This window comes from Globicephala melas, chromosome 6 (genome assembly GCF_963455315.2).
Source record: "Globicephala melas chromosome 6, mGloMel1.2, whole genome shotgun sequence".
Lineage (NCBI taxonomy): Eukaryota > Metazoa > Chordata > Mammalia > Artiodactyla > Delphinidae > Globicephala > Globicephala melas.
Window position 1 is genome coordinate 90,287,605 of NC_083319.1, and position 22,233 is coordinate 90,309,837.

Here is a 22,233-nt window from a genome sequence, read left to right on the forward strand (position 1 = left end):
AGGGAAGCAGACTTAATACCTCATTAAATCAATGTGGCTAGGATTCAAGACAGATAAGCCTCTATCAAACTGGGCTCTGTACAAAATTATGCTATATATAAAGTTCCAAGGGATTATCATTGAGCCATACTGTATATATCTGAAATTAAGTATTTATTGATTTACATCTTGATCAAATATAAACTCTTTGAGGGCTGGGATATCACCTGGTTTGTTAATGGTTACGTCCACACTGCCTAGAACTATGTCTAGCACTAAGTGGGTGCTTAGTAAACAGAGTCCAAGGAACTAAGTAGTTGAAAAGTCATTCGAGATTCCTGTGTTTCCAAGACTTCAGACTTTGTGTAAAACAGAAAGCACCACTCAGGAGGATAAATAATCCAAATATTCCACCTTCTCTTGATGTTGATTATATTTATACCTTCTTATCTATTGCTGCATAGCAAGCCATCCCAGTAACAGTTGTTCATCTTCCTCACAAATAAGCAACTTGGTCAGGACTCAGTGGGGACTGCTCATCTCTACTCCGTGTAATATCATGTGAGTGGCCCAGCTGGGGCTAAAGGATCTATTTCTAAAATGGACTGCTCACTCAGTGCCTGTCCATTGGTTTCCTCACAGCATGGCAAATAGGTTTCAGGAGTAGGAAGCAGATGCTGCCAGTCTCTTAAGGCCTAGTCCAGAAATTGGCTCAGTTGTTTCCACTGTATTCTACAGGTTAAAACACACTGAGCCCACCCAGACTCAAAATGAGGGGACATAGATCCTCACCTCTCAGTGAGAAGTCTCCAGAATTTTTGGCCATGTTTAAATTTGTTACACCCACCTTCTCCAGAGCAGACAAGTAACATCAAGCAGCCTTCTGCATCCCCAGTTTCTGCTCCCCAGATACAACCACATTCAAAACTTTGTTTCCTCTGATATTTATCACTGAATTTCTACCTAACATGCTTATGCTGTGATTTCTTGGTTTTTCAGTTTTAGACATTAAATTTAGACATCATTTTAAAATACTGGGCTGGCCAAAAAGTTCGTTTGGGTTTTTCCATAATGTCTCACGGAAGACTCAGATGAACTTTTTGGCCAACCCAATAATTAGACCTATCATCCCCACCTTTTTTTCCCCTGGACACATCTGTCTGGAAGCCCTCTGTCCTGCTCTAATCCTGGCTGTCTGGACAGATTATAAAAATGAACTGAACAGGTGGCAACTTGAAGAATGTGAAAATTAAAACACATTCCAAATACTTATAGTTAATAAGGTAAAGACACTACTAAATATATGTGTTCAAGTAAGTTAAGTTATTGGAGAGTCACCCCTTTGGGCAAGGACATAAAATCCCCTACTCTAATCCCTTTAGGGTGCTCCTAAACCATGTATGACTTGAATGAATGCTACACAGACTATCAAAGTGTTCTGAAACTTATCAAGGAATACCTTATACATATTCTCAGATAGATCAGTTTTTTTCTGTCCTTTTATTGGATACACTAAGAAGTTACATACAGAATTACTCTCAATTTGTCAAGGGCTAAAATTTCCGTCATAGTCTCTGGTGAGGTCTACTGTCCTTTGCATGGCTCTGGATTCCGTGGTTTTTAACCAGCAGATCCAAAAGGTGCTGGGCAGGCTCGCAGCAGTGATAATAAATACATAAGTAAGCAGACTAATATGCAAATAATTTTGTTTTCAATACAGGAAACAATTATTCTAAAGCTGGTTGTCAGGCATTTCCTTCCTTTTTGTTATCTCTCTCCATATGGCTGTTACCATCATTTCTGCAGTAAAATTTATGAGACCTCTGCAGGTGGCACTGAAGGACACAAAAGGAGAGGCTTCTCTGAACACCACTGACCACCAGTGCTTCAGCTCCTCGCAGACCATGTTGTGGCCTCTGCATTTCCCCGAGAAACAGGAGGGTCTCTTCAGATAGGTGGGTCAAGAGTTTTAGTATACAACAGAATTATCCAGGATGCGTGTTAAGATGCGTATTTTTGTGACCCACCTCCAGAGACTCAGCAGGCCTAGTCTATGCCCTAGGACTCTGCATTTTTGCAGACTCCAAGGTGGTTTGGTGCAGGTCTCCACTACACCAGAAAACATAGTCCTAGTGCCTAGGGCTGCTTTCCTTAACAGTCATTTAGTAAAGCAGCCTTGAGACTGCGCACTCACGGCCCCGCAGTATAATTACTGAGGCTACTATCGTTGGATTTGGTTAACCCCTGGTGAAATGCATTTACGTCTTGTGAACAGTGAAGTGAACACCGACAAAGGCTGTGTAACAACGCCCAGTCAGGACGCACAACAGCCTCCTCTCTGTGCCCTTACCAGTCAGTCCCCACCCCGGAGGCCACAAAACAGTCGTGTCCACCACCATCGCCCTAGCTGCGTAAAGGACGCAGTGCGTCGCCGCCACGCCACGGAGTCGCACAGCCTGCCAAGGCACAGAGCAACGCTTGGTCGGGTGGTCGTGACTTGGAACGCACGCGGCCAATCGGCGTCCGGCTTGTTTACGGGTGTCAAACGGCGGGCGCTGATTGGCCGGTGCAAACCAGGCCACTTCCTCTTAGCCTCATGCTTTCGGGACGTTGCATCACCTCTAGACTCTTGACCAAGGCGTAGGCACGGCTCCTTCCGACGTACTCAGGCTCGGAGGCCCCTCAGGTACGCCTGGTACTGCTCGCGGAGGCCCCTCAGGTACTCCCCATCCTGCCCGCGGGGCCCCTCAGGTCAACCTGTCCTGCACACGGGCCCCTCAGTTACGCCCCTTACTGCCCACTGGGATCTACAGTCCCTCCGGTACACAAGATTTTTTTTTTTTAATGTTTATTTTGAGCTATGGGTTAGTTACGTGCATATCCGTTTCCAAGGAAAACATTGGGAGGAGGTCTAAGTGGGGCGAAAGAACTCAGAACCAGGTACCAATCCTTGCTTAGCTCTCGGGCCGAGGATTACAACCCTTGGAAGTTCCTCAGCTTCAGCCTGGTATCCTGGTAACACATGAACTGCTGGGTGGTTCTCAGAATTTGGTGTGATCGAGCTTACTGGAGTTCAGAAGGTGGACGAAATTACTTGAAAGTCTAGGTATTCATAAGAACAAATTAATAAATGCCCACGAATGGGCATTTATTGCTGGGTGCCTGGGATTAGAGGGAAGTCCCCGTCCTCGGCTCTTACACAGTCTAATAATACAGTATTCCAAGTGCACAGAGGAGGAAGACAGTTCCTAAGTGGGATTTCGAGGTGGGAGAAGGAGAAGGCTTCTCAGGAACTGCAGTGGCTTTGGAGCCTTGAAGATAAGTAGGAACTTGGGGATACGGTGCAAGGGACTGTAGTATAATGTATAGCAGGATTTTAAAGTGTGTGATTCAGGAGATGGGGAGTTGTTGTAGTCACTGCAGTTTCGTGTGAGGAACAAGTGGAAGATGATGCTTGGCTTCCAGCCTTATTGAATTTGTGGTTTCCTTCTTGAGTGAAGTGGTGTTTGAAGTGAATCCAGAAGGGAAGATAAGTTTTTTATTAGGTTTGACAGTATTACTTTTAGCATTCATTCAGGTGTTGCAGAGAAGTCAGGAAGAGTGAAACTAGGGGCAAAGCAATTGTTTTAGGGATTTCTAAGTAATACGATGAACTTTTACAAAGTAAATATCAGTAAAATGGTGGACAGTATGTCTTCTTAATAAGTGATTAGAGAGTGAATTATAGGGAAGAGAAGGCAGCTAAATGCAGATTGCACTCTTAAATGTTTTTGGAAAGATGATATAGTGACTGGGCAAAGGCAATAGAGTAGAATTTGTGGACAAAGTAGTAATGATAATAATTTCTGTAGATGACATGTGATTGCTGAGATAGCCATTATTTCACTTAACGTTAAATTAGCATTGTGTTTACAAACTTTATTTTACAGGTGGCAGAATTGAGGTTTAAAGGTTGAGTAACTTTTCCTATAAGTCACATACTAAGTTGTGGCACCAAAACTGTCAAATTCCAAAGCCAACCCTCTTAACCATTATCCTTGCCAAGAGGAGCCCCCGGAGTGGGATATTTGAAAGGCAGGTGGGGGAACTATCACTGATGGAAACTAAGGATGCTGACAAAGGGATTTGTTCAAACTTTTTGAGCACTACCATGTGTAAGCACATGGTAAGACAGTAAGAGGTTAGACAGTAAAATGCTTTTGCCAGCAATAAGTTTACAGTTGAGTTGGAGAGACAGGCATGCAATACAAATAAACCATAATGTGTAGAAGAGGAGCAGATTCCGGGCAGGGGGATATTAGTTTTGTAAAAAGGGGATTGGTAAATCCCCATAGAGCAGAGTACATTTAAGCTAAGCAGTGCTAGAGTATTTGGAAAAAGGGCCTGAACGCAAAGCAGTATGTCAGCAAAGCAGTTTTGTTTCTCAGCAGTGTCAAGAATGTGATGTAGTTGGAGCTTGAGTTTTGTAAGAGTAAAGGCCAGGAGTAGTAACTGTGGGTAAGATCATGCTGCCCCACTGAAAAGTCTGTACAGAAACCATTGGGAGTGAGGAACCATTGCATTTTTCTTTTTTTAATACAGAAGTGATACTTTCAGAACTTTTCTATTAGGAAGGTGGTGTGTAGGCTGTATAGTATTTATTTTTCCCTTTATTTTTAAACTTTTTATGATAAAGTTAATACATACTCAAAAATAATCAAGACAGAGTAATGTGAAATAAATAAAAATCTGTTCTTTCACGCCTTCCTCATCTAATCCTATTCTCTGGTGGTAGCCATTGTTAAGTTTGGTGGGTAACCTTCTAAATTAAATACAGAATTACTTAAACATAGACTTAGTGTATTTTTAATCTCTTGAAAATATTATAATACACATAGTATAAATTGCTATAACTGTGACTTGCTGTTTTCTTTCTCAGTATGTATAAGGAATATATATATTTGATATATTATGATTTATTATCTTTAATGCCTGCATGGTATTGATGTACCATAATTTATTTTAGTCTATTATCTATTCATGGATATTTAAGTTTTCAGATATTTGTCTATAGAAATGCTTCAGTTGATATCTTTGTACATATTTTATACATTTGTGTAAGTAAATCTCTGGGTTATATGTTAATAGGATATAAGTAGTTTGTGAAAAGGCTGGAGATAGACCCACCTCTTGGGTTAAATTTGACTTAATGTAACAAGTTATGAAGACCTGAGAATGAGGAAGAGGGAATAGAGAAATAGACTTAGAAGTCAGACCCACATGACTTGGTGATCACCTGGATGTGGGGATCATCTGGTAGTATTAAGGGTAACTCAGAAATTTCAGGTAATGGGAAGGAATAGTGGAACTACTAGTACAGTGGAATTAAAAATGGGAGCAAGTGTGGCAAGGAAGATCATGAGGTTTATTTTAAACAAAAATGTTTTTGGTATGCTTTTCCAAGATCTGTGGAGGTAAATACAAGTAAAGGTGAAGGAGGGTATCTAGAAATTGCTGAACAGGAAGTTGAGGCTAAAGAGGTCTGCAGGAGTCATGGAGTAAAGAAGATAGTGGAGGCCTTGGATTATAGTTAAAGGGAAGAAGAGGAGGTTGCTTCCCTGAGCCTAACCTGGTAGGGTTAATCTCCCTCTTCTTTCTGCTCCCCCTTTCCCCCAAGAGCCCTGTGGTTACTGGATGCTGTTGTGCAGGTACAGCTCTCCAGTGGATGTGAGGGGCCAGAGCAATCCTGTGATTTATGCATGGGGGCTGTTTCTCCTCAGCAGCCGCCATAGCCCGGTCACTGATACATGGCTCTTCCTGGAATAGTCTATACCATTACATGGATCTTTGGGTTTGGCCAATAATGCAGTGGTTCTTAATCTTTGGGGGGAGTAGAGGCTCTCTAGAAAATTTTATAAAAGTTAAAAGCCATCTTCACAGAAAGCTTAAATCTCATTTTCTCAAAAAAAAAAAAGTTCAGATAGATATTCCAGAATAATTGTCAGAACAGTTTAAGAGAATGACTTAAATTTTGATGTGCATGCTCATCTTCTAGGATCTTGTTAAAAAGCAGGTTCAGATTCCTCAGTCCAAGGTGGGGCTGGTGAGTCTGCTCTAATCAACTTCCATAGATGCTGCCAATCATAGGACCAGCCTTGACAAGCATTAGGGGGTGACAGAAATAAGTATGTTGATATCTAAAGATCTGTTAGTCTTCAAATGTAACCCCTTAAGTTTCAATTGGCCTCTAGTAAGGTTGTCAATGAACCAGTAGGACTCCTACTAAATCAGTAAATGCACAGACTAACACCTCTCTCCATCCTTCAAAGGCTGGAAATTATAACAAGAACTCAAGATCCAAAATACTTCTCAACTTCTGTTTAATAACATTTAATGGAACACCCTAATCAGAAATGGATAGTTGAGTTAAATGGCCCACCTGTTCTTTCCTTATTTTTTTCCTATATAAAACTCAAAGGTACTCTCATATCTCAAAAATAAATGACAGGGGGACAAAAGGAAAGACACCGCTTGTAACAAACTTAAAAAAATGTTTTTTCTAATGTTAAAAATGTTTATTAAACAGATCACTCATTTCCATGTGTGACTCAGACCTCAGTGGCAAAATCTCATTTTTTATAGATTTTTCTCTTATGTGCAAAATCAATATCCTTTTAACTTTTTATCCCTTGTCTTGGCTGCTAGGAAGCTCACAGTCATATTTTGAATCAGTGTTGCTAATTGATAAAAGCATAGGAGCTGCATGATTTAAATTTTCCCTGATCCTGAATTTCCATATAATTTTTAGATTCCCTAATTTTATTTTTAATCAATGTGTGTATTTGCCATTTTATGGTTAATCTTTTGGTTAGTCTCTTCACATTCTCTGTCAAATAAAATAGAATAGAAATTAGTTAACATAGTAAGACTATATTTGTCTTTGAAATTCCATAATTTCTAGCATTGCTTTATATACATAAATTTATTTTTTATTTGTTTTTTATAAAAAAAATTTTTTTTTTGATGGCATGGGTCAATTACTGTACTTAGGCTTTGATGTTTTCAGAATTGGTTGAGGTATGTAAGTTTCTTTGCTCCTAGAGTCAGTTATCCCAGAGTGTTACAGTTCTTGTGTTCTTAAGGTTTTCCACCTACTCTGTTGTTTTCTCATTATTAGCAATTCTGTCCCCTTCTAATCTGATGTTGGCTTGGAAATCTGGTCACCAACCTTATTAGAATTATAAAGTGAGAATAAATAGGCTTTGAGGAGGAATGGGCTCGAGGATGCTCACTAGATAGTTAAGCCCCGACTGATCAAATGTTTCTGAAAGAAGTTATTAACAAACTTCTGAAAAAAAGATACTTTAAGACTTCTCTCACCAGGCACTAAATCAGAGAGATATAGAGTTTGTCTTTTACAAAAATCATGAATAAACAACAAAAGTGGTAAAATGTAAAATTAGAATGAGCTAGGAATTATTTGAATGTGATTCTCATCTTTTTAGCTTTAAAATTTTTTTAGGTTTTGCCTGTTTCCCTCAGAAAGATTAGGTTGATTCAACAGAAGTGCTTTCTGTCCTGTGAATGTAGGTAAGAATTTTTACCTACTTTGAGATTTATTTTTTCAGATTAATGAATTTTTAGTATCACTAGACAGAATTGCCAAGATTTTCTTTTCTTTTTTTTTAAGTGTGTTGTCTACAATTACTAAATGTTATACTGTAGTTGTAGAATAAGTGAAGAGTGTGAATTGGACACAGATTCTGAAATAAATTTAAAGGTACCATATATTTCTACTTCATACCATATACAGAAATAACTCAAGATGGATCAGTGGCCTAAATATAAGATCTAAAACTTCACAACCTTGTTATCTGTAGTGGTCTCTTAGATATGACACCAAAAGTTGAAGTAGCGAAACCAATAAATAAACAGGACTTCACCAAAATTAAAAGTGTTTGTGCTTCAAAGAATATATACCATGACGAAAATAAGAAACAAGCCACGGAATGGGAAAAAATTTTTGCAAATCCTGTAACTGATAAGGGGATTTTATCTAGAATATAAAGAACTCTTACAACTCAGCAGTAAAAAGACAACCCAGTTAAACAATGGGCAAAGGATGAATAGACATTTCTCCAAAGAAGGTATGAAATGGCCAATAAGCTCAACATCACTAATCATTAGGGAAATGGAAATCAAAACCACAATGAGATACCATGTTATACCCACTAGGATTTCCTATAATCCAAAGATGGACGATAAGGAGTGAGTATGTAGAAAAACTGGAATCTCATTCTCTGCAGGGAGAATGTAAAATGACACAGCAGCTTTGGAAAACATTTTGGCAGTTTCTCAAAAAGTTAAACATAGTACCATATTACCCAGCAGTTGTACTCCTAGGTATTTACTTAAGAGAGCTGAAAACACATGTCCACATAAAAACTTATACATGAATGTTCATAGCAGCTCTGTCCAAAAGTGGAAACAATGCTAATGTCCATGAACTGATGAATGGAAAAACAGAAAGTGGCATATCCGTATGATGAAATATTATTCAGCCATAAAAAGCAATGAAGTATGAGTGCATATCACAACATGGATGAACCTCGAAAACATAATTCTGAGTGAAAGAAGCCAGACGCAATAGGCTGTATATACATAATTTCATTTATGTGAAATGTCCGGAATAGGAAAATCTAGAGAGGCAGAAAGCAGATTAATGGTCTCCAGGAGGCTGGGGAAGAGGAGAATAGAGAGTGACTGCTAATGTGTACAAGTTCTTGGAGGGCAGAAATGGGAGTAGTGAAGAAAATGTTCTGGAAGTAGTGAGTGGTGGTGGTTGCCCAACCTTGTGAATATACTTCAAAAAAAAAAAAGGTAAAAATGAATTGTACACTTTTTTTTTTTTTTAATATTTATTTATTTATTTGGCTGCGCCAGGTCTTAGTTGCAGCATGCGGGACCTTCGTTGCGGCACGTGGGATCTTTTTTCAGTTGTGGCATGCGGGATCTAGTTCCCTGACCAGGGATCAAACCCAGACCCCCTGCATTGGGAGTGTGGTCTGAGCCACTGGACCACCAGGGAAGTTCCATATTATATACTTTAAAAGGGTGAACTTTATGGTATGTGAACTTTACCTTAAAAAAAGGGGAATTTTTTTTAAGTACCAGGTAGTATCATGGCTAGTGATAGGTACATCTATTTTAATGTATTGTACTCTGTTATTCCTAGACTTCTCTTTTGAGAATAATAAATTTGATTTCTCTTGCAGTAACAAAATGGTTCAACAAGTTCCAGAAAACATCAATTTTCCTGCTGAAGAAGAGAAAATCTTGCAGTTTTGGTCCGACTTTAATTGTTTTCAGGAATGCTTAAAGCAATCAAAACATAGGCCAAAGTATGTGGATTTCTTTGGTAGAGTCTTTAAGAATAAGAGGTCTTCCGAATAGAGTTTATATGTCACTCTCTTCCTTTCCACTTTTCTCATTATCACTACCCTCATTTAAGCATTTAGACTAGTAGTGTAATAGCCTCCTATTGTGGTACTTCCTGCCTCTAGTCTTCATTCACCTAAAGACCAGTCCTTTCTTTAATTACTGTTTTCATCATGTGTCTCCTGTGCTCGAAAACTTTATCATAGGTGTTTGTTGCCCTATTTTACAGATAACTCAGGATCAGAGTGAATAATTTCCCTTATATCATGGAACTAATTAATGAAGGATGGATGGTCCAATACAGGTCTCTCCAACTCTGTCATAATTAGCTTTTTTAAAGGCAGGGCCTACAGTAGATATCTAATCAGTTATGTCTGAGTTTCCTAGCCTCGCAGCTTTTCTTCTCCCCAAAGGCTCTACAGTTACAGGAGCTATCTATAGAAAAATGCTGTCCTAAATTTTTGCTATCTGTTTTAAAGTAACTTAACGTATTTTTATTACCTGTTAGATTTACCTTCTATGATGGGCCTCCTTTTGCAACTGGACTGCCTCACTATGGACATATACTTGCAGGGACAATTAAAGATATAGTTACAAGATATGCTCACCAGAGTGGGCTTCACGTTGACAGAAGATTTGGATGGGATTGTCATGGTTTACCTGTGGTATGTTTGAGTCACCAGCCTTATAATGTTTTGATTTTTTTAATAAGCATTAGATTTCATTATATAATATGTTAAAGTATGAATTTTTGCTATAATCAGACTTTCTTCATTTTTATAATACTATTTATAGTTCATTTTCTCTGTAGATTTTCTGAGAACTAATTTTTTTTAATCTGTTTTCTAGTTTTGTCGAATTGCATTTGCTTCATAGGGCAGGGATGTTAACAATCTTATTGCAAATTTTCAGGAATATGAAATTGATAAGACACTGGGAATCAGAGGACCAGAGGATGTAGCCAGATTGGGGATTGCAGAATATAACAGTCAGTGCCGAGCCATTGTGATGCGATATTCTACTGAGTGGAAGGTATTTTTGGTTATTTTAAGTAGAATTAAAAAAAACTCTAGCTTTTAAATGGGGGTTGAAATGTTTTATGGTTCCTTGTGCTTTTTATGATATGTGCCCAAAAGAGGGGTTGATAATCCTCTTTAAAGGAGTTTTTGGCTTCCATCTTCAACTCCATTACTTAAACTGTTAGCTTAAACTGAACCCTCTCCTTTCTGATTTCTATGTGCTTGATTGGTCTTCCATGTTTAATCTACCTACCCACAGTATATGACAGGAATCATGCTGTCCTAGCAAATAGATTAACTTGAATGTCGGCAATAAAAAAATTCAGATGTTAAAAACAATTCACATTTGTACCCATTGTTTTATATTGACTCCCATCTTGCCCACTGCTTCTCTTTGTAATAGAGCTCCCACAACTGGTACATTTTAGTAACCGTCTGGTGCCGGCAGAGCTCTTGTCCTCTCTTATTCTGATGTGCTTAGGAACAAAGGTCCTCAACTCCCCCATTCCTCAGTGGCTCTCAGATTTATATATATGTATATATACACACACACAACTTAAAAACATGTCTGGCTTTTATTTTTTTCCATCTTTACTATCTTACCACTTTGTCAAATTTGCTATTCTTCAGAATTCCCTCAGTCTTCCAGACTTCAAACTTTAATCATCATGATCGATTCAAATGTCAAATCCTATCAAGCCTTTCTTAGTATCTCTTATACTAAGTATCTTTTATACATTTCTTTTCATTCCTACAACCTAGTCTCTCACCCACCTAGTCTCTTATTTCTATAAGAATCTAACAATTGGTCTCTTGCTCATGTTCCTTCCACTTAGCCTGCCAAGTTATTTCTCTCAAGACTGTTCATTGTACTCTTCCTGCTCAAAACTTATCTTCATTGTTGAATGAAATCTGATTTCATCAACCTAAAAATCAAAGCTCCTCAATTTTCTCCTAACCTAACTTTCTTTAATCTACCTTTCTTGCCTGGTCACCAGTAGGGGAAAATCCTGATGATTATAACATGCATATGGGCTCTTTTTTTTTTCTCCCCCCAAAATGGTATGAAGAGCCTCTATACCCATCACCCACTTCCCAAAAGCTAACACCTTTAATAACTATCGTATAATTATCAAAAGCAGGATTAACATTGATACAATATTATACACCTTATTCAGATTGAACCAGTTGTCCCACTGATCTTTATTTTTGATGCAAGATCCAATCTAGGAGCATAGATTGCATTTAGTTGTCATACCTCCTCAGTCTCCTTCAATCTGGAACATTCCCTCAGTGTTTGTCTTTCATGACCTTGTCACTTTTAAAAGAATACAGACCAGTTATTTTGTAAGAAGTCCCTCAATGTCTGATGTTTCCTTATGATTCAGTTTAGGTTATACATTTTTGGCAAGAATTCCTCAGAAGTAACATCATCCCCTTCTCAGTCTATCATATCAGAAGGCCTATGATGCTGATAAGTCTCATTGGTGTTGTTCACTTTGTTCACTAAGGTGATTCTGTCAGGTTTCTCCATTGTAAAGTTGCAGTTTTTCCTTTGTAATTAGTAAGTACCCTGTTTCTTATCATACTATGACTCAGTAATTTTAGCAACCATTGATGATTCATGCCAGCAACAGTTAGACGTGTGTTTGCCAAATGGTAGTTTTGGTAGACTTTTATAAAAGAATGTTAATACTTGTAAATAACATTCCCTGCATATAGAATGAATGCCAAGAAAACTTGTTCTTAACCTTGCAAAATGTGTTGTTTACAGTATACATTTACTTGAACCATTGATCTGTTTTTCCAAAATCATCATATGTAGTGATAATAGAAGTAAAACAAATAGCTATACAATAACAAATACCATTGTCTAAAAACTCTAATATTCATATTTTTTAAGTCTACTATTACCAGACTTGGCCGATGGATTGACTTTGACAATGACTACAAAACTCTCTATCCACAATTCATGGAATCTGTCTGGTAAGTTTATTTGAAGTTGAAATATAATGACTATTTTGTTATATTAGTTAGTAGAGATGCTCTAGCATGAATCCACTTGTTTTCAGATCCACAATTATCTGAAATCTTTGGGGATGGATTTGTTTTGTTTCTGTTTTTAAAGACTTAATTTTGCTGTGAACCTAAAAATGCTCTAAAAATATAAAAGAGGAAGAGATACAGATTTCCCATGTACGCTGTGCCTCCACACATACATAGCCTCCTCCATTATCAACATCCCCCACCAGAGTGGTACATTTGTTACAATTCATGAATCTACCTTGACAGATCATAATCACGCAAAGTCCAGAGTTTACATAAGGGTTCACTCTTGTTATGCATTCTATGGATTTGGACAGATGTGTGATGACATATATCCATAATTCTAGAATTATGCATTGCCGTAAAATTCCACTGTACTCCACCTATTCGCCCCTTCCACCCCTAGGTTTATTTTTGAATTCAGTAAATTTTGGATTCTAGAAAGGTATTAGGTTATCCATATGTTCTGTAGTACTTAATGGCCCTAGCAGATTGAGCAGCAACTTCTAATCAATTTCATTAGTATTTCTATATCAGAACATATAACTCTTCACACTAAGTAAAATAAATGAAGAATATAAATGGCCTGATGTGAGTTCAAGGTTTTTTTGTCAAATTAATTAGTACCAAATTTTAGGAAAATTAGGTTTCAGAAATGGGTTTGTTTGTTTGAAGGAATTAAGTCTAAGAGATGTGTACTTGAATTTTTTACTAAGAGAAGTTGTATATGCAGTCACTGTTTCATGAGTTTCAAAATGAATTTTGCTTCCTTTTACTATTATAAGACAACTGTTGCAATGCCAGTCTTTTTTTTTTTTAATCTATTTTCTTTATTTTTGGCTGCATTGGGTCTTTGTTGCTGCGTATGGGCTTTGTCTAGTTGCAGTGAGTGGGGGCTACTCTTCGTTGTGGTGTGCAGGCTTCTCATTACTGTGGCGTCTCTTGTTGCAGAGCACAGGCTCTAGGCACGTGGGCTCAGTAGTTGTGGCACACGGGCTTAGTTGCTCCACGGCATGTGGGATCTTCCCGGACCAGGGCTCGAACCCACGTCCCCTGCATTGGCAGGCAGATTCTGAACCACTGCACTACCAGGGAAGCCCAATGCCAGTCTTGATAGGTGATTTAACCTGAGCCTCCTACAATTGTCTGAGAATCATTATGTATCATTAATGGGCAAATAGTTATTATGGTTGCAAAATGACCTATGTATATAACTCAGACCTTGAGGGAGTCCTACTTTTGTTAAATTATGCATGATTACAGGTGAGTTGCAAAGCTCTTTTGTAGGATACATATTTTTGTGCTGCACTGTAGGTGCTTGTGCCTCTTACTGTCGTCCTATCTACCTGATTACATTTCTTTTAGTCAAGATCTGTTGCACGTGCTTGGCACGTGCCTTAGCCTTTGAGGAGCTAGATACCGTGGGACAGTTCTCAGACCCTCTGACTCTGATGTGCCCCTGTGGGTGCATCTCCAGACCCATGTACCCAAGGGTGAGAGCTGATTAAACTCTCTGACATGGCAGAAACTTTGGACAGGGAGGCTTCCCATTTCACTGAGTAGTTGGAGTTCTCATGATTAGGGCATTCTAAAAAGCAGGGTTTCTCTTAAACTTCTGGAAAAGAAGGTACTCTTTATGCTCTAGATCAGGACAGTTTAGCACTTAAATGTGGTTAGTATGACCAAGAAACTGAATTTCTAATTTTAATAAATTTATTTTTTATTTTTTATTTTTTGCTTTTTTTTAATTAAATTTTATTTATTCTTTTATACAGCAGTTTCTTATTAGTTATCCATTTTATGCATATTCGTGTATATATGTCAATCCCAATCTCCAAATTCATCACACCACCACCACCCACCTCGGCCACTTTCCCCCCTTGGTGTTCCATAAGTTTGTTCTCTACATCTGTGTCTCTATTTCTGCCCTGCAAACCAGTTCATCTGTACCATTTTTCTAGGTTCCACATATATGTGTTAATATACGATATTTGTTTTTCTTTCTGACTTCACTCTGTATGTCTAGATCCATCCACATCTCTACAAATGACCCAATTTCGTTCCTTTTTATGGCTGAGTAATATTCCATTGTATATATGTACCACATCTTCTTTATCCATTCTTCTGTCAATGGGCATTTAGGTTGCTTCCATGTACTGGCTATTGTAAATGGTGCTGCAATGAACATTGGGGTGCATGTGTCTTTTTGAATTATGGTTTTCTCTAGGTATATGCCCAGTAGTGGAATTGCTGGATCATATGGTAATTCTATTTTTAGATTTTTAAAGAACCTCCATACTGTTCTGCATAGTGGCTGTATCAACTTACATTCCCACCAACAGTGCAAGAGGGTTCCCTTTTCTCCACACCTTCTCCAGTATTTGTTGTTTGTAGATTTTCTGATGCCCATTCTAACTGGTGTGAGGTGATACCTCATTGTAGTTTTGATTTGCGTTTCTCTAATAATTAGTGATGTTGAGCAGCTTTTCATGTGCTTCTTGGCCATCTGTATGTCTTCTTTGGAGAAATGTCTATTTAGGTCTTCTGCCCATTTCTGGATTGGGTGGTTTGTTTTTTTAATATTGAGATGCATGAGCTGTTTATATATTTTGGAGATTAATCCTTTGTCCGATGATTCCTTTGCAAATATTTTCTCCCATTCTGAGGGTTGTCTTGTTTATGGTTTCCTTTGCTGTGCAAAAGCTTTGAAGTTTCATTAGGTCCCATTTGTTTATTTTTGTTTTTATTTCCGTTACTCTAGGAGGTGGATCAAAAAAGATCTTGCTGTGATTTATGTCAAAGAGTGTTCTTCCTATGTTTTCCTCTACGAGTTTTATAGTGTCCGGTCTCACATTTAGGTCTCTAAACCATTTTGAATTTATTTTTGTGTATGGTGTTTGTTTGTTAGGGAGTGTTCTCATTTCATTCTTTTACATGTAGCTGTCCAGTTTTCCTAGCACCACTTATTGAAGAGACTGTCTTTTCTCCATTGTATATCCTTGCCTCCTTTGTCACAGATTAGTTGACCTAGGCATTGCTATTTTTGAAAAGAAATTCATTTCAATCAAAATCACTCTTGGGAGGGCACAGAGTGGCAGCTGGGGGTGGTTCATTATCAGGTATTTGGTTCATGATTTTGATCTGTAAAAGTGTAGCAAGCAGCTGATGTAGCCATTGCTCTACTGTGGGAGGTCAGCTCTCCCTCCAGGGAGAAGTCTGATCCTTGTCCGGAAAAGCCCATTCGTCTTTGGATTGTCCTCTTCTGCTTCTGGTGCCCGAGGTCCCGTTTGTCCTACACTCTCCCCGTTACTCCAGAACTTTGATTCACGATATGTAAGCCCCAAAGAGTTATGTAATTTGACATAACTTTGAAAAGTAAAATGTATTCTCTATCCAAAGAGATACATTTCTCGTCAAAGCAATTCTGATGTTGAGCTGCAGCTCTTAAGTCTGTTTTAATATTTTAGTTTTATATTTAACCACCCTTTTCCTTTTCATAACTCAGAGTCAACATCATTATAAGCTCTGATTATTGGCTCTCCCCAAGGTACTCTCATCCAGTTACACTCATTTGCCAAAAGTCCAGGATTTCTGAAGTTCTTTCCATCAGGTTTGGGAGTAGCTCCTATGTGAAGGTCTGGAAACAAATCCAGAGGCACAAGATGAGGGAGAACTTCATGGTCTGGGAGCAAAGGAAGTTCCTTGGGAACCAATCTGAGAGTCCTGGATCTCATACTTTGTAGTCTGTGCAGTGCTGAGAAACTCCAAACTGAGAAGTACATGGGTATTCATAACCCAGATCTGCTGTGGGCTCTAAGAGGATGTCTTCCAACCTTCAAAAGCATTTCTTCACGTTGGGCACTATCAGAATCACAGGATTTTCTGTGCAGTTTTTCCACATCTGCAGTAAGGTTTCCATACCCAGTGATTTGCAGAAGGCAAGTCTGAAGAGATTCCCAACCACTGCGTTGTTGTCATACAGCTCCTCCACCACCACTAAAGGCAGGGACCCCATCAACTCCTCTGGCCTCCATAAAGCACCAAGTCATTTAACAGCAGCATCTGGTTCCAGGTGGGGAAGAGGGTCTTGGAAATGACCTTACTCATGACAGGTCTTCAGCCTGGTTTTCTACTGGTACTGACACCTCCTATACCCTGAGGAACAGAAGACCTTGCTCAGGGACCTTTGGCTTTCTTCCTTTTTTATTCGCTCCCTTTAAAAAATAAACCGAAAAGAAACTTCCAGTAATCTCAGCTGGAAAATTAACATTCCAGATTGCTCTCCTTCCCGAGGATGATGATAATCTGATTTACTGCCTCCTTGCCAATGTTTCACTCTCCAGTGTTCTCCTCTCCCAATGCAGTAATCATGGAAGCACACAGTCATTGCACACAGAGAGGGCAGAATCACAAGAAGATGGAATCTTCATAAAGTTGGATCTCTGAGACACTTCAATGAGCAGAGTCCCTCTGCCAACCCATCTAACCCATTTTGGACATGAAAATCTTTGATGAGTCATGTGTTTTTCACCTTGTCTTTCTCCAGAGGAGTGAAGAAGCACCCTCTCCAAAGACCAGCATAGGTCAACTCTACCAAGAGGAATTTCACCCGAAATGAAAGGTCCTTTACTTGGGTTCCAAAAGCCACTGCACAAATACACAATGGAGATCTCTGGCTCAGCGGTAACTAGAATTGCCTGCTGCGTGGACAGGCCTCCTCATAACGGAACAGATGACTAGGGGTCTGTCCTTGGCAGTAGTCGGCAGGACTGATTTTAATAAATTTAAATGAGCACATGTGGCTAGTGCTACCATGTTGGACAATATAGCTCTACATCAGACTTCTTAATTTACATAAAACATACTTGAATCGGGGGAAAACCATTTTCAAAGCCTCTTGCTATTAGAATGTTAGTTATTCCTGAGGAACGTGTTGGCATATAAATAAGGCATATAGACCTAGGGTGAATATTTAAAAAATAGTAGGAGATACATTTAAAATGATAACATTAATTTAATGGTGATAATTTAGATTGAGTTGGTGCTTTTGAGTATATAAAGTACTTCCACTTGAATTTTCTCAGATGATCCAGAAAGTCCTGTGGATTGGGTTAGGACCCACTTTGAGGTAAAGGCAAGTGGTTGTGACTTGCTTGAGATCACACAACTAATTATATGGCTCTTAGGCTTGAATCTTGGTCTTATGATGCAAATCTGACACTTTTCCTCTGGTCTCTGGTGAATGTCCTTGCATCAGAGTATATAATTTAAGATTGAGTTTAAACTTGGGAAATTTGTTACAAGATGTCACCTTTTAGGCTTTATCCAAAGCCAAAGGAATACGATGAAAATACTTGCACAGTTTTACATAAAAATGTATTTTAACAAATGGGAGAGAATTTAATTCATTTATTGTGCCAAGTACATAGGAATCGAACTGTAAAAATGAGTTAAAGACAAGTAAGGATTCCTACCAAATGAATTCTGGCACCCAGTTGGGAAAGGTGAGTAGTCACCACAGGAGAACCTGGGATGACTGTTTTCCAGTGTCTTGCTACATTTAGCTTAGAGCAACATGTTTAAGTGTTTAATAAAAGTTTTTGACTGACTGTAGGAGAGATATCTCATCCTAATCCCAGTGGTTTATACTTTTTAAATTGCCTCTGTAAAACTGTCCATTACAGTGAAATTTAAGCAGTATACCAGAAAACTATTAAGAAAAACAAGAAGTCTGGGCTTCTCTGGTGGTGCAGTGGTTGAGAATCCACCTGCCAATGCAGGGGACATGGGTTCGATCCCTGGTCCGGGAAGATCCCACATGCTGCGGAGCAGCTAAGCCCCTGCGCCACAACTACTGAGCCTGTGCGCCTAGAGCCCGTGCTCCGCAACAAGAGAAGCCACAGTAATGAGAATCCTGCACACCGCAACGAAGAGTAGACCCCGCTTGCTGCAACTAGAGAAAGTCTGTGCGTAGCAACAAAGACCCAACACAGCCAAAAATAAATAAATAAATAAGTAAATTAAAAATTTTTTTTTAAAAGTCTGAAATCCCAACCATAGTTAACATATTGGTGAAAATCTACTTTTTTAGCACCTCTAAAAATGTAAATGTGTATACTGATACATAGTTTTACATAATTGGTACCTCATTGTACAGTATGGTGTCAATTGCTTTTCTCAGTCAACATCAAGTCATTAACACCTTTCCATGTCAACAGTTATTTGCACTTTTAATATCTACATAATATTTCATTATACTGAGCTGTTGTAATTTACCAGCTATTCACCAGTTGAGAGACATTGTGTTTCCACTTCTTCGGCTGTGAGAAACTCTACAGACAGAAACTGGCATAAATGTTTGCATTTGGGAAAATAGAATTATGGTTATGTAATTGTAAAATTCTGTCTCTTTACTTGCCAGGTGGGTCTTCAAACAGCTCTATGATAAAGGCCTTGTTTATAGAGGAGTGAAAGTCATGCCCTTTTCCACTGCATGCAATACTCCACTTTCCAACTTTGAATCTCACCAGAATTACAGGGTATGTGAGATGTCATTGGTGTTAAGTTATGTACTCAGAAGTTAAATGGCTGTGGTGATCATGGTAACTTAGTCCCAGTGTGGAATGTTAGCCGGGGGAGTGATGTGAATGATGTGTCTTAATGTGATAGGTTTTGCTTGTTTTAACCATATTTTTATGCCTCTCTTTGTTTAATAAGTCCAGCTCTGCTCTATTTTCCTTCAGTCACTGTTTCATAAGGGTTACAGCTTAGGGTGTTTTTGTGCCTCATCTGAGGCTTTGTAATATCATTTATTTGTTAAAAGTATTTGGAGGAAGATCTGATTTGCAATTGGTGGTGTGTTATGATCGTTGATGAATGGAATAACTTGCTGTCGTTGGTATAAGAGTTTAGACGTGTCTGTTGTTTACAAAGTGTACTGCTTTACCTTATCCAGGGAAATAGTAAAGACTGTAAGTCTTCAGGAATAAGAACTATCTGTTCTCATGTGTGTATATTCAAGGGGTGTTTTATTTCTGAGTTTATCTAACCCTCTTTGTTTTTAAAGGATGTTGATTTGTTTGGAATTCCATCTCACGGCTAAGGTTTGGAAAAGAGAAATGTGCTGTAAATAAACTGTGTATTTACCTGCATGTCATTATTATTAACACTTGCATTTCAAAAGCACTTTTCGTCTTGCAGAATGCTTTCAACATCCCATTGGATCGTTGCATATCCTTGTGAGGTAGGCATGATGATGCCTGCCTGTTGTCCCCTAAATACCCTTCTATGGCGGTGCTCATGTTATTATGTTTTTTTAATAAAATATTTTAAGCACATAAAAGTGTAGAGAATAATATACTAACTATTGAGTACCAAAGACTTAAGTTTTGTCAAATCTTAATATATTGCTGTATTTGCTTACTTTTTAAAAACACTTTAACATGGAGAATTTCAAGCATATACAAAAGTAGACAGAATAATTAATTAACAGAATAATTAACTCCCATGTCCTATCGTGTATCCCCTACAATCTCTGGTCAATCCTGCCCCATCTACACACTCCACTTACTTCTCCCAGACCCTTTTTCCAAAGCAAATTTTAGACATATCATTTTATCAATAAGTAATTCATTATATATCTTCACTAGATAAGAAATATTTCTTTAACATTACCAGAGTACCATTATCACACCTTAAGAAGTCATCATCAATCATTTTTAATGTTCTTAATATTAAATATTCTGTAGTTGTTTAACTCCTGGATATCATCAGTGTTCACATTTCTATTTGTCTCATAAACAGCATCCTTTTTTTCCCTCAGGTTATTTCTAGTTGTTTTTTTTGGTTTGTGTTTTCTTGTTTTGTTTTAATCGAGACATAAGGAAGGTTCATACACGGTAATAGTTGTCTTTTAGGTCTGTTTTAATGTGTAGGGCTCCATTTCTCTTTCTGTGTTTTTCTTTTTCTTTTTTTTTCCCCCTTGCAAATTGTTGTTTGGGAAACAGATATTATCTTGTAGTTTCCCACAATCTGAGTTTTGATGATTACATCTCCATAATCTAACATTTTCTCTGTCCTCTGCATTTTATAGAAATAAGTACTTCTTTTTTTTTTTTTTTTTTTTGCGGTATACGGGCCTCTCACTGTTGTGGCCTCTCCCGTTGAGGAGTACAGGCTCTTTTGGGGAAGGAACTAAGGTCGCGCAAGCCTCGTGGCATGGCCAAAAAATTAAAAAACAAAACATGGGTTTCACTAAATGCATCCGTTGTTGATTTCAAATACATCAAATGTCACAGATAGCAGTTGATTAGTTTTGTCTGGTTCTGTACTTTGAAGAAATGGAAAGATCCACTATGTATTCTTCTGTTTCTGGCTTTACTCACTCAGCATTATGTTTGTGATAGTCATCCATGTTATGTGTAGTTTTGGGTCTTTTGTTCTAATTTCTGTGTAGGTGAATATACCACAGTTTGTTTATTTACAGCACATTTCTCTTTTCCATTTCCTTCTTCACATCCTGATAGGTAACCACTATGCTGAATTTGGTGTTTCTTTTTCATGCATATTTTTATTATCTATATAAGTATCCGTAAGCAGTATTTAGTGTTGTTTGCAAGTTTTTAAATCTCATTCATTGTATTTATTCTGCATTTTTCTTATTATTTCTATTTATTCTTGCCTTTTATACTAAACATTGTTTTAAATTTTCTTCATATTGATACATGTAGCTTTAAGTTTATTTTTAACTGCTGTATAGTGTTTCATATAACAGATTACAATTTATTTATTCATTCTTTTGATAGATATTTGAGGTGTTCAGAGGGCACAGCCTTTTTTTCTTTTTAAATGGTAACAATTGGTGTTGCTCCAAATGTTTTGTAATATAAATCCTGTGTACTATGCTGGAATTTTGTTTGGTAACTAAATTTTTACATGTTAGAGTCCCATTATAGCTTGTTAGGTCCTAGGGTTTTCAAAGTGTATACTCTTCTATAAGTAAATAAATACATTCTCTTATTGGGAAAGAGCAAGCTGTATGGAACTAAATTGAGTTACAGAAGAAAGTCCTTCCAACTTTTCCAAAGGTAAACCAACTTGTGGTATATAAAAATATTTATTTTTTATATTGTCTAAATTTTTAGTTTTTAGAAGTCTGGTTGATGTGATTATTTATGAGGCTTATGCTCATTGTGGAAAATTTAGAAGCCATAGAAGATATAAAGAAGAGGGAAAAAAATTATAATCTCAGTACCCAAAGGAAATCACTATTAATGTTTTATTTAGAGTTCTCTTCAGTGGCTTTTTATTTTTTTTATGTTTATTACTATACATACTAAAATTAATAATTTTTATATCTTAGTACCTATTTCCTGGTTTAATAAGACAACATTTTTTTGCTCCTCCATTTACTTACTCTGTTCCATATACTGGCACAAAATGAATGTGAAGCCAACACCCAGATAAAGTTAAAGAAGAACCTTGTCAAGCAACCTGTGAAAAGCTCTCCCTTCTCATGGTCCCTTCAGTTTAGCATGTATCCCCCCACTCCTCTATAGCAACCACTGTCCTCACTTCCAACCTCATTGTTTGCTGATTCTGTACTAAATATAAATGGAATTGTACACTTTGTTCTTTTTTTGCATCTGGCTTCTCTTGCTCAAGATTATGTTTGTGAAAGTCATCCCTGTTGTGTGTAGTTGTAGATCATCATTTTAATGGCTGTCTAGTATTTAACTTATCCATTCTATTGTCGATGGACATTTGGGTAATA

At 37.8% G+C, this 22,233-nt stretch overlaps 1 protein-coding gene and 1 non-coding gene across 6 annotated transcripts in view; both read left to right on the top strand.

Moving 5' to 3' along the window:
- Nucleotides 1-1,914: 1,914 nt before the first annotated feature.
- The window catches only part of IARS1 (isoleucyl-tRNA synthetase 1), an 84,203-nt gene continuing 63,884 nt past the window's right edge, over nucleotides 1,915-22,233 (top strand). For 2 of the 5 annotated variants that reach the window (XM_030847285.2, XM_070045778.1), the window contains exons 1-6: nucleotides 2,543-2,665; nucleotides 9,234-9,359; nucleotides 9,905-10,061; nucleotides 10,309-10,428; nucleotides 12,319-12,401; nucleotides 18,883-19,000. In XM_030847285.2, coding sequence (XP_030703145.1) covers nucleotides 9,241-9,359; nucleotides 9,905-10,061; nucleotides 10,309-10,428; nucleotides 12,319-12,401; nucleotides 18,883-19,000 — 597 coding nt within the window. In that variant the 5' untranslated portion in view covers nucleotides 2,543-2,665; nucleotides 9,234-9,240. The other 3 variants (XM_060301185.1, XM_030847287.2, XM_030847286.2) reach the window with 3 other exon arrangements.
- LOC115847459 (small nucleolar RNA SNORA84) lies at nucleotides 5,637-5,769 on the top strand. Its single transcript, XR_004037337.1, has one exon. It is a non-coding gene; the product is annotated as a small nucleolar RNA SNORA84 (small nucleolar RNA).